This window comes from Pocillopora verrucosa, chromosome 12 (genome assembly GCF_036669915.1).
Source record: "Pocillopora verrucosa isolate sample1 chromosome 12, ASM3666991v2, whole genome shotgun sequence".
In the NCBI taxonomy this organism is placed as follows: Eukaryota; Metazoa; Cnidaria; class Anthozoa; order Scleractinia; family Pocilloporidae; genus Pocillopora; species Pocillopora verrucosa.
This window is the reverse complement of record NC_089323.1, coordinates 349,193-361,165: the sequence shown is the minus strand read 5'-3', so window position 1 is coordinate 361,165 and position 11,973 is coordinate 349,193. Positions and strand designations below refer to the sequence as shown.

The window sequence follows — 11,973 nt, the reverse complement described above, 5'->3', positions numbered from 1 at the left end:
ATCATGCAAATAACCAAGGTAAATTGTTTGTTTTCTTGTTCATAACTGTGGCAGATTTAAGAACCTACTACCGGTACCCTTCCCTTCAATTTACGATGCATTGTAAATATTCTCAATTGTTTTTTCATTTGTTTTTTTTTTCTTTTATGGTGGTGTACAAAATGTATAACAGTAAACAATGTTGGGTTCCTAATACTGATCATGAACTGCATGTCTTAAGGTTTTAAGACAAGTTTTATTTTACTACCACTTGGAATTTCTTCGTCAATTGTCTTGTATTTGATTTAGGCACTTTGCTTAATTCGCCACAATGGAAACTTCTGTTTAAAATTGTTACATTGTACTCTTTTTTACTTGAATACTCTTGTTTTTAGCAATTAACATGTTGGCCGACCTTCACATGACGTCAAAAGATTATAAGCTTGCTTTTGAGGTAAATATGGCTCTTGCTTACAAGACTGAAAATCATTTTCAAACTCAACACAAATACAATAGAAATGTGATAAATATTCTACTCATTTCATCTTCTGTACAATAAGTCCTAGATTTTTTTTTTTTTTCCTTGTTGATTCATGGCCTGTGCACTTCCTGCTTTGGGAGTGTAAAATTGAAGGGGAAATGAAACGGTGCATAAGTCACAGTACAGACCTCAAACTCAGTAAATAAGGGAGATAATTATTTATGAAGCAAATGTTATTCTCTGAGAGTGAGACTTAGGGCTAGGCTGCTTATGTTACTTCAGTCACTTGAAGTACACTCAGTGTAAGTTGAAATTTTTGCTATTTATTACAGATGATTTCAAAGTATTGTGATGTCAAACAAGAAGTCATGTCACTTGACACAGGAGAGTCACCTCTGACGACATTTTCACAACTTATGAATGATGAAGCTCAGGAGGGAGACATTTCAAGATCTCCTGAGAAAGAGAGTGGTCACAAAAAAATCAACTATATTATACCTGAAGACCTTCCCATTGATCTTTGTGTCAAGTTCGCCATATGTCTTATTCACTTGAGGCAGTTACATGCAATTAAGGTATGGCATATGGTGCTAAAACAAGAAATGACAGGTTTCATCAACCTTGTTCCCAGGGTTCTCTCTTCTTTCCTCTTGAGGAAAAAAGAGAGGATCCTGGAAACAAGGTTGGAGTTTCTTCTTTACATGATTGCAATATAGGATCACATTTTTTTGAAACTTTAAAAACTTTAATTCTAGTTATTAACTGTTATCCTAACTAACCAATTCAGCTGGATTCAAAAGGTTGGGTAGCATTTTGTCTGTCTTGGGTTTAAACATCGATTACAATTCAATTAGTGACTTAACCTGAATTAATTTAACACCCTGTGTTAAGCAGACACTTGCGCAGTTGGAACTTGTCCGAATTCGGATGGAAGAGTCCGAAACTGAACACTTGAGTTTTCCGCGTTTTTTTTTTTTTTATTTTTTATTTTGTGTTGTTGTTTGTTCAATAGGAGATTCTTGTACCACTATTCATGGAGACAGTTGAGTCAGCAGGTGACCTTTACATTGATGTTGCTGAGGCTTATGCGGAAAATGGTGAGACAATATTTTAATTTTATCTATGTAAGAATTGAGTTCAGGGAAACGAGGCAGAGTCCAGATGGTTCTAGGATAAGGAATTGATGAGTGCCAATTCATCTGAGAAAGTTTTGAGCAAGGTGGACCAATGACGCCTAGCAAAATTGTCACATGTAACTATACATAATCATTCGACCTCATCGCCCGACCTAGATTAACAATATAGCAGTCGAAACGTCCTTTCTCCAATGAATAGTTGCTACTTCGCAATACAACGATGTAACGTTCTTTTAATTTATTTATAACAACATTTAAATGAATAAACTTCTTTTGCTGAGCTAGGATTTTTGTATGAGGACAAGAACACCAGAAAAGAAATTTAAAAATGTAAGGGTATCACCTATGTATCTCTTTTTTTGTGTGTGTGCTAAATGTGTTGTAGGTGACTGTGAAGAAGCGTTACCCATCCTGGATATGCTGGTAGCATCAAAAAACTTTTCACTGGTAGGTAGCTTTTCCCTCGCCCATGTATTCTTCCGCACTTTATCTTTCACGGAAAGTATAAATTTCCCATTAGTTCCCATAATTAGAGGTTGGTAAAGGGTTTATACGTGACGCGTGATCAAGCCCAAAATTATTACATGACGCGAGTAAATTTTGCAGGAAGGCAAGGTGAGGTGAGATTTGAAGATTCGCCTTTAAAATTCTTGACTCGTCTATTAAAAATTCCACTGTGAAATCCCCTCAGAGATTTTTAAAACAGTGTTCTCCTGTTTAATTCTACGGAATCATATTCAGGACGTTACGTTTAGTTTAAGCAACACTTCAGACTATTTTCCCCCCGTCTCATGGATTTCGAATTTTTTTGTGTAATTAGCAAATCTTAGTGAACTTTCTGGAAACAGAAAGAGAGGTCTTAGTGTCTTTAATTATGGCACGGCAAAAATTGTGCTACGAAGCTTATGAATGAAGTTAATCCGAAGAACAGCATATAAATTTCATCAACCAAGTTGACTATGTAAATTGGCCACCGTAAAAGGTTTCTAAAGGCTGACATTTCGAGCGTTAGCCCTTTGTCCAAGCCCGAAATGTCAGCTTTATCAACTCAGTTTATAAAACAACCCAACCACCGACGCAGCTCTAAGTTGCTTTAGAAACTTACTTCCGTTTATTCATTTTGCTGAAAAACAACAGCAACAGTTCCTCAATTCATTTTAGGCTGCAGTGTGGCTGAAAAAGGGAGAATGTCTGACGTCACTGGGCAGAATAGAGGAAGCCGCTTCAGCTTATTCAAGAGTTGTTAATTTAGCTCCAAATCATCTGGATGCTCGTCTTGTCTTGGCCTCTCTTCATCAACAGCTGGGAAGACCCAACCAGGCTCTGGATGTGCTATCAGGTAAATGACTCAAAGCGGACGAGAAGAGCTTATTATTTAATTACATTTCAACGCCATCGTGGTTTCTGAATGTAGCTCATGTAAAACTGGGGGAAAGTTTGTCTACTTAGGGTGCGCGGACACTATCGTCCGAAATTGGACTCTATTGGCTGGACACTCTTCTCCAAATTAAGGCACTACTTTTAGAAATCGGACACGATTACCTGAAAGCAGACACAAGGCAAAACTCGGACCACATCTTCCAAAATCAGACCGTATTGTCCAAAATCGCACTCTATCGTTCTAAGTCAGACACTATCGTCCGAATTCGGACACTATCGTCCGAATTCGGACACTATCGTCGGAAATCATTGTTCTGTCCTTTTAGCCTTTAACCTTTTATCTAAGTCTGTTCTCCCGCTTCTTTTTCCCGCTCTTTAAACTCATAGCTGATCCAAGAGGAGAGGGGATTGGAGATTCTGTTGAGGACGAGGTTGCCATGGATACGAGTTCTGTGAACTCCGAAGGGACTGAAACGGAGCCTGCAGTACAACCTCAGGTTGGTTGACCCTTGACCTTGCCACGCTGCTTAATTCACAAAGATGGATTTTTGATGGAACGACAGTAAGTTTTTTCCTATATTATTTTCAGGATTTTCGTTTGCTCTTCCACAAGTGTGCGTTGTTACACTCACAGAGTCGCATGAATGAGTTTTTGGACGCAGGAATAAAGATGTTTCGTTTGTTTTTCATCGATGTGTATTACATTAAAGATCTAACAGGTTTGTGAAAAATCGCATGTTTGTGTTTTTTTCCTCTTTGGTCTTTACAAAAATAGGAGTTAGAGACGCTTTTGATATATTTGTTATTTTGTTTTTGGAAGACATGGCCTTGAAGTCAAGTAGATTCAGAAGGGAACTGATGCAAAAGGAAGCATTGGAACAGGAAGAGTCACGGTCCCGCGCAAGTAAGATATTCTTCTCTAAGTTGTCTGTTTTCCTGACATTCTTGCGTTTCTATGGAAAAGTTTATAATGACGACTAGTCTGAGCCATCACGCGTCGCTGTTTTGAAGGAAACGTGACTCTGTAATAATCGTCACGCTTAGCTGTTTACATGGAGGAAACGTGACTCTGTAATAATCGTCACGCCTAGCTGTTTACATGGAGGAAACGTGACTCTGTGATAATCATCACGCATCGTTGTTTACAAAGAGGAAAAATTGACTCTGTAACAATCGTCGCGCATTGTGGCTTACATGGAGGAAACGTGACTCTGTAATAATCGTCACGCATCGTTGTTTACATGGATGACACGTCACTCTGTGATAATCGTCACGCATCGTTGTTTACATGGATGAAACGTGACCCTGTAATAATCGTCACGCATCGTTGTTAACATGGAGGAAACGTGTCTGTAATATGATGATTTATTAAGATAACGTATTTTCTCGAGTAGTTATTGTTATTTTTATTCTCATCTTTTATTATCGTTACGATTGTTTTGTGATATTTTAATATTTTTGTAAAGCGCTTAGAACAGGACTGGATAAGCGCTATATAAGTAGTTTTATTATTATTATTATTTTTTTTTTTTTAGGTGTCGTGGCCTGTAGTCGAGGAGACACTGGGCTGAGAATTGAGGAGTGGTGGGAGATGTTTAAAAAGGTAAGGAACATTGTTAACTTGTTGGCAAATTTTCTCATTCGATTAATTAATTGATTGATTGATTTCAGCGATCGTAGAGTCTCTGTGGCTTAGTGGTAAAGCAACGTCGCGCGGAATCCGATGATCTGAGGTTGGACTACTCGTGGGGCTTAGAATTTTTTCTTTGTCTCACGCTCGCGAGAAGGAGGAAAAAATCTTTCTCTGTCTCATTACCGAGCTTAAATTTTTTTTTTATTCTTATCACTCTAATGATGATTAGGTTTTCGGAAAGAAGGTCGATTTGACGTCCAATATTTTTTTCTTTGTTTCCAGGTCGTCTCAAGTCTAAGTGGCTTGAAGCGGCACTCTGAGGCACAACATATGGTATTATGTGCGCTGGCCTCTGATCGCTTCTCCGACTCTTATCAGACAGAACTGGTCTTCATGAGTATTGTAGCGTTGTACCTCAACAGAGAGTACAAAGTAGCGTTTGACGCAACAAAAATACTCATTGCGAGGGACAAAAAGAATCCAGTCTTATGGAACATACTTTCTCGAATTACCGCCAGGTCTGGGGACTGCAGACATCAGCGCTATGTGTTGAGGCTCTTGATTAAAAGTCCTGATGAGTTTCCGTTAGTTATGTTCAGCGGTCACAATGCTCTGGTCAGCGGAAGTTACCGATTCGCAGTAGGTAGGGGTCCTTCTGTTACAGGCTAAGTATTTTAGAGAGGTTTAAGCGAGTATTGTGAGTCTATTGCAACAGCCAATCACTGCGATAGTGGGTGACAGAGCGCACCAAATCAGAGAAAATTTACGTGATCAGCATCAGGCACTGGTAGTGTAGATTCTAATTGGCTGAGAAGTGACACGAGACACAGGATTTTTGAACCAATCAGAGACAATATACGAAAGCAAACTTTATTCTCGGTCAGTTTGGGTGGTCGATTGAAAATCACTCTATTTTGAAGTTGTAGAATCCCTGATTACCAGGATGTATTGTTTTACTCCTTAAATTTCTGATTAAATCTTTTTTTTCTTTTATTTTCTTTCAATTTTAGGCGAATACGTTCGAGCTTTCCGCCAAGCCCCAGAGGATCCTTTGATCTCGCTCTGCTTAGGCCTGCAGTACATTCACTTAGCTTGCCAGCGGTTTCCAAGGAACCGACACTTTTGTGTTGTGCAGGTAGCCTGTTTTTTCGGCTTGACACCAAGTCGTTAAAATATGGAATGTTTAGTAGTAGATTTTAAAAATGGATCTATCTTTTTTGTCAATAGGGTATTATCTTTCTTTTTCAATATCTCGGTCTTCGCGGCGAATGTCAAGAGGCGTTTTACAACATTGCTCGTGCTTTTCATCAGTTAGGTAAGTTCCTCGATGTTAAAGTTTGAGAATTTCCTTCATAAATGGAAGGCCTATATATTACTCTTTTATAATCCTTTAACTTAGCCTTTCTTGTCTCCACAACATGTTGAAAATCAGCAGAATATTCGCTCAAAAGCGAGGCCAAGGTATGCCAAGTTGTTAGTACGTAAACATTACTCATTCGATGGTTTGACGTGAAACACGGAAGTATATTTTGCAGCGAGCTGCAAGCTGTCATTGGCAAGGCGACGTAAAGAAAATAACGGGGGATGGGTGCATGGGAAGGTGGCTTTCTTAGGGGTTGGGGATGCTTCTCATTATAGTCGTTTATTCATGTACCTGTTGTTTTTTTTTTTTTTAGTGTTTATGATGTGGATTTTATTGCAGGTCTTCTTCAGTTCGCTGTCCACTACTACAACAAAGCTTTGGAATTCCCTTTGCACGAGGCCTCCAAAAGCGACGGAAGTAACCGTGGGAAGGTATGGCTAGTCAACGCTAAAGGTTGTTTTCAACTTCCAATTTTCAATTTTCAATTTTCAACTGTTCAATTTTTTAATTTTCAGTTTTTTCACTCATCATTCTTTAATTCAGTTTTCAGAAAAGCACGATCTCCACAGAGAAACAGCATTTAATTTGTCTTTGATTTATCGAGCAAGTGGAAACGAGATTATGGCTAGAGAATTGTTGATGACTCATTGTTGGGTGTGAAGGATCTTTTCGATAAACTTACTACTTGTTTTGATAACACGCCGAATTCTGGTCGAGAGGCCTGGGTTCAAGATCGATTGGGGGCATAGTGTTGTGTTCTTAGGTGAGACACTTTACTCTCACAATGCCTCTCTCCACTTAGGAATTTAAGTGGGACTGGGACTGGGACTGGGACTGGGACTGGGACTGGGACTGGGACTGGTGACTTCATGCGATGGAGTCAAAGACAAGCTCTGTTGCCTGGTGAGTCACGTGCCTCGAGTGCGGACCAGTATTCGTTCGATAATAACTTATTACACATAAAACATATATTTATATGTAAATATTTATTTTATAAAATAGATATTTGTACATAAACAAATGCGATGTTCAAAATAAAGAAAACGTTTACAGTAGACTATTTAGAATTAATTTTGTGGGGCTTATATCATAATTTTCTTCTCGCTTAAAATCTCTTTAAGCAAACGAAGGTACAATTTTTTTGCCGTTTATTAATGTTTTCATGATACTTTTAATCCATAACTACATAAGGTGGTCGAAAGAACACTGCTCTGTTTCCTTTTATAACAAACTTGCTTTTAGCATCTAGAGTGGGCATGAGTTCACAAGAATGTTCCTCAACAAAGCGTCTCCAAACTCTTGGTCGGCCAAAGACTTAGTTTGCCCAAAGCGCGAGAAACTGGGCACGAGCGGGTGACTGAGGACGAGGCAACTTTTACCTAGGACAGTTCAGTAAGTCCTACTCGCCCTAGATACGTGTTCACATGATGATTGCGGTTTTAGGTATAAGCTGATGTCAAGAATTTTAAATACTTACTCAGCTTTTGTACCAGAACTCTCGTCCTTATTCTGATGAACACGTGTAAATTAAACTTGTCTTGAATAAATAGCTGATGGGTTTTTAACTGTTTCTGCTTTTTGTAAAACATATATCTCGATCGTGGTACTTTCAATGTCAACTTTAACTCCCATGTTTAAATATTGGGATTAAAAACTTCTGTGGATCATACTTGAGTTGTTTCAACTCGGACTGGTTTCTGAAAGTGGCAGAATCATAAACATAAAGTTGAATATGTGACAGAAAACTTAATCGTCGTAGAAGTTGTGCCTTATTTGTCCTTTCTGTTCTCTTGGTTTTTGATGACCGTCGTAAAATTGATTTCCGCTTTATTACAAAACTTTAATCAGAAGAGGTCACCCACGTATTTACTGCGAAAAATCACATTAATGTTTTAATAACTAGACATCCTGTTAAAATGTACTTATTTCACAACAGGGGATGAACTTAATCAGTTACTAAAGTATAGTTGTCGGAAGAGATTCACTATCCTGACATTTCTTTTGAGTGTTTTGACAGCAATATCGAGATGGATTTGAATCAGTTTATTATCCAGGCATGTCCTGTGGCGCGCAAGCGTTTCCTTTGACTTGATGCAGCATATTTACCCTGCTCGTTACAAATAATCACAAATGAATATACATCCGTCAGTCGTTTATTATTTTTTAGAAGAAAGCAATCTGATATTAGCGGTCTTTGTTAAGTGTTCGAGAAATGATAGTTCCAAAAACCAAATTTATTTTCATTAGTTAAATGATACCAATTATTTCATTATCTTATTCGTAGAGGAAATTTGCCTTATCATACTGAAGATAAACAATTGATTTTCCATCACAGCTCAATTTGTGTTACTTCCTCGTCTTGCCTTATCCGTAAATTTCAAACCTGGTTGATTTAAATCTGTCTGCCCGTGAACTGCCTATTGTCAATCAAAAAAATAGACTTGCACCCCGTAAAAAAGTTTCCCATTTGCGACTCGCTTTTTCAAAAACGCTTGGGAGCATATTAAATACACGTTGCTTTTAACATGATCGAGTAACAGTTGGGCAAGTAATAGTCGGTTTCACGGCGAACAATACCTTTTTAAAACTACGTCAGAAAGTAAAACTCCTTTATCCCGGGAAAAAGAGCTGCAGAACACTGTGTTGTCACTAAGGAAAAATAAAGAAAAGAGTTCACCTCTAGATGTCCATATTTTAATCACCACCTTTGAGAATTTTTGAAAAAAAACAAAAGTAATAAAACATCTTGAAAAGGCAAACTGGAAGTTTACCTTATGATGTTTCCCTAAATAAAAGGTAAAACAGCATAAGGTTTATACAACAAGGAGATTCAAGAACTAATTCAGCTATTTTCGTAGAAAAGGTTGTGGTTATTCACTGAGGTGAATAACAATAAAAGCTAAGTTTTTTCGTTTGTCTCACGATGTAGTCACGTGTGATGTAGACCGCACGTGACTACATCGTGAGACAGACGAAAAAACTTAGCTTTTATTAAATCAGCTATGTATGATAAAAGGCTCATAAGCTATGTTCTATAAAAAAGATACAAAAACTATTTACAAGAGATAAATTGGATAACATCGGATAAATACATCGATCCCTTCTCAATTTAAGACCATTAAGAACAATTTTTCTTCATTTTGATACAAAGCTTTACCGGCACAAAGATTTCCGAAAGCATAAACTTTTATCTTTGGTTTCCAATTTAGCATTTGATCCTTGTCGAAATATATTGAATTACACTTTGATATCGGTTGATCCAAATCTGTCCAATTATTGTAGTACGATCTTAATCTTCGAGAAAAGATTTGTTCTTCGCAGGTGAAGTTAATTAGATTTACTTCATTAAAACTATCTTGGTCTTGTTTCCGATCGCATCGATAAGGAAGCGTACTTGTTGAATAAACCGACGAGAATATTGAATTTTTTATCCTAACGATCTACTAAGCTCGGAAGATCCCTCCCCTGCTTGCATCCGTTTAATTGTAACCAAGTGTCACGTGTATAAATTCGATCGTTGCAACTGCTTTTGGATACAAGTAGGATCCGTGAAAGTATCTTCTAGTATTTTCAGGTTCGTAAACATATTTGTGAAAATGTAACTTGTTAGCATTTGAAGAGGGTCTCTTCATTTTGTTATCAAAGCGATATTGAATTCAAGATCGTCTTTGTTCGGTTGTTGTTCAGTTTTGTCATCGATTTACTCCGAAGATGTGATGCAATGGACAGACAACTTTAGTTAAACACTTTCTTCTTCTTTTTTCCCAAATTGATTGCATTTGACTAACATTCTTTAACACAAAAGGCATCAGATGAAAATGCTTTTATGTATCACGAAGTCTTCATCAGGTCTAAAGACAAGTTATCGTCTTTGTTACATAATTTACTTGAGCTGAATTTTCAACTGATTATATGTAATACTTGTTAAGAAACTGAAGATATCTGCTTTGTTATATGACTCGTAAAGTCTAATCTTAGAGCCACGTTAAATTGAATTTTGAAAGCAATCTGAATTTACTTTGTTTTAGCTTCAACGCCCTCTGTGATTGGTCCAGGAAACGTGCGCCATGCTCTCAACCAATCAGACACAAAACTAAAAACCAATCGCGACTGGGCTATCAGCGTTTTCCCGCGCGTCAGGTCGTGTGATGTTGACCTTTTTCTTGATAGACCTATTTAGCTTGTATGTTTTGTTTACCCATTTTAGGTCATGTAATTATACTCTAGTCTATTTCTTTCACATTTCGTCTTATTCACGTGTATCTGTACGCGTAATTTATAAAAGATAAAGCTGTGAATTTCCCGGAGACCTGAAATGGTTAAAAAAAATTGCTAGCTAAGGTTTATTGCCTGCTGAGAATTTCTTTGATTTTTGCTTGACGACATCTTGTCGAAAAGTGCTCTATCAGGCCATATTTAAAACTTAGCACTTTTTATTAAAAATATGCAATTTGTTTACCTCCTTGCTTCATAGATTTGATATCCGGGAAAGAGAAGCTATGCTCACGTACAAGGTATCCATTTGTTTTGCTCTGCTTTTCGCAACGTTTACAGTTTTGTGGGAATCAGGAAGTGCTTTCATCCGAGAAGGAAGAACATTGAACGTAAAAGTTTCTCAGGAAGACAAAATATTTCCAAGAGACGCCCGCATAAACACGAATAGCAATTTAAAAGGATATGTACCAAACACAATTAGAGGTGAGTAAAACTGATATCGTTTAAGTAAAGGTTTTTTACTTCATGTTTACAACAAATTAAATTATGCAGATTTTCGTTGACTATTTCTTTTCTGAGCATGCCTAAATGAGTATTTATCAAGAAGACCACGCCCAAGGCAAGGAGCTGAGTTCTTCGAGTTTATTGCTTTCAACGAGATCACAAAAGCATTTCCTGATTCGGTCATCATTTCTCCCATATAAAACTGCAAAGTCCTTATTCACAATGAATATAAACATTTGCAATGTTTCTCAGTGCTCTCCTTCTAGCTGTCCGATAAATTTCGAAGACTAAAGTCATACTCTCTTCTCTACAATGACAACAGCTAGAATTTTAGAATGAAACACCCTTAATATTTCTAGTTCTCTCTCCTTTCAAACAATATCTTTCTCGTTTTACTTCTGCAGGGTTTGTAAAACAGTCGGAAACTGACGACCACAGATAAAGTATTCCATACATGGTTCAGGAATTTTCCCGAAATAAGTTATAGTGTGATACCCCAAACCTTACATTGTTTACGATCTACCTGCTGCGAACAGACCTTGTAGATGCGAGGAAGTCTTTGAATTGTCTCTGGATTTTATCTCCTTGATCACGCCTACTATTTTTGAGATGGAATACAAATAGATGCAATAAAAAGAGCGAATAAAGTTTTTAACATTTCATGTCCATATCAGATGCCATGTGTAATTTAAGTATAGAATAAATGTAATTCCCTTAAACCGGACCACTCCAGAAAACACAAAATAATTCGCTGGAAACTTACCCACCGAAACTACAAATGTTGGCAACGGTTTTATACATCCTTTAAGCCTCAAGTTGCTAATGTTATGATCTGCATAACTCATGAAAGTTCGCTCTCTGCTACCGTTTGCATCTGTAATGTAGCGTAATTTCGGGACTGTTACTCTGAAAATGTCGAGAATAGGCCGACAGGGGTGAAATAACGAATTTCCTCTCATTTGGCACAAAGAAAGAATTCTACAACTTTTAACTTCTCATCGTTACGCAATTTTTGAGTATAGTAAAACGTCTATATTTGGCTGAAATTTTCAGCTTGAAATAAACTATGGAGTTAGAGTACGAAAGAAGTGTAGAGGAAACACGTGAAGCAGTCGAGTTTTTCCCTACTTCTTGAGCATGTTGAGTACCCTGGCCGCTTCCCGAGACGAAACTTTATATATCATACAAGCGTAAGCTGTGTTTGAGTTTTATTAACGTCCTTAAGCCAATGACAATCTGAAAGCGTGAAAACCTTCAAAAACTCTAATAGTCCATTTCGTTT

At 37.5% G+C, this 11,973-nt stretch overlaps 1 protein-coding gene across 2 annotated transcripts in view; it reads left to right on the top strand.

Moving 5' to 3' along the window:
• LOC131777980 (general transcription factor 3C polypeptide 3) overlaps positions 1-11,307 on the top strand; it is a 16,236-nt gene extending 4,929 nt beyond the window's left edge. Inside the window, exons 7-23 of one of the 2 annotated variants that reach the window (XR_010715815.1) lie at positions 1-18; positions 375-433; positions 793-1,035; positions 1,473-1,557; positions 1,982-2,043; positions 2,758-2,935; positions 3,364-3,473; positions 3,566-3,695; positions 3,797-3,880; positions 4,512-4,579; positions 4,892-5,252; positions 5,620-5,744; positions 5,837-5,924; positions 6,312-6,403; positions 6,516-7,364; positions 10,447-10,670; positions 11,096-11,307. The exon at positions 1-18 is cut by the window's left edge and continues 70 nt beyond it. Coding sequence is in view for 1 of the 2 variants with exons in the window: in XM_059094351.2 (XP_058950334.1) it covers positions 1-18; positions 375-433; positions 793-1,035; positions 1,473-1,557; positions 1,982-2,043; positions 2,758-2,935; positions 3,364-3,473; positions 3,566-3,695; positions 3,797-3,880; positions 4,512-4,579; positions 4,892-5,252; positions 5,620-5,744; positions 5,837-5,924; positions 6,312-6,403; positions 6,516-6,632 (1,820 nt within the window). In the remaining variant the exon portion in view is untranslated. Of the gene's footprint in view, positions 19-374; positions 434-792; positions 1,036-1,472; positions 1,558-1,981; positions 2,044-2,757; positions 2,936-3,363; positions 3,474-3,565; positions 3,696-3,796; positions 3,881-4,511; positions 4,580-4,891; positions 5,253-5,619; positions 5,745-5,836; positions 5,925-6,311; positions 6,404-6,515; positions 7,538-10,446; positions 10,671-11,095 lie in introns of those variants that run through there. The other variant, XM_059094351.2, reaches the window with a different exon arrangement.
• Positions 11,308-11,973: the final 666 nt, after the last annotated feature.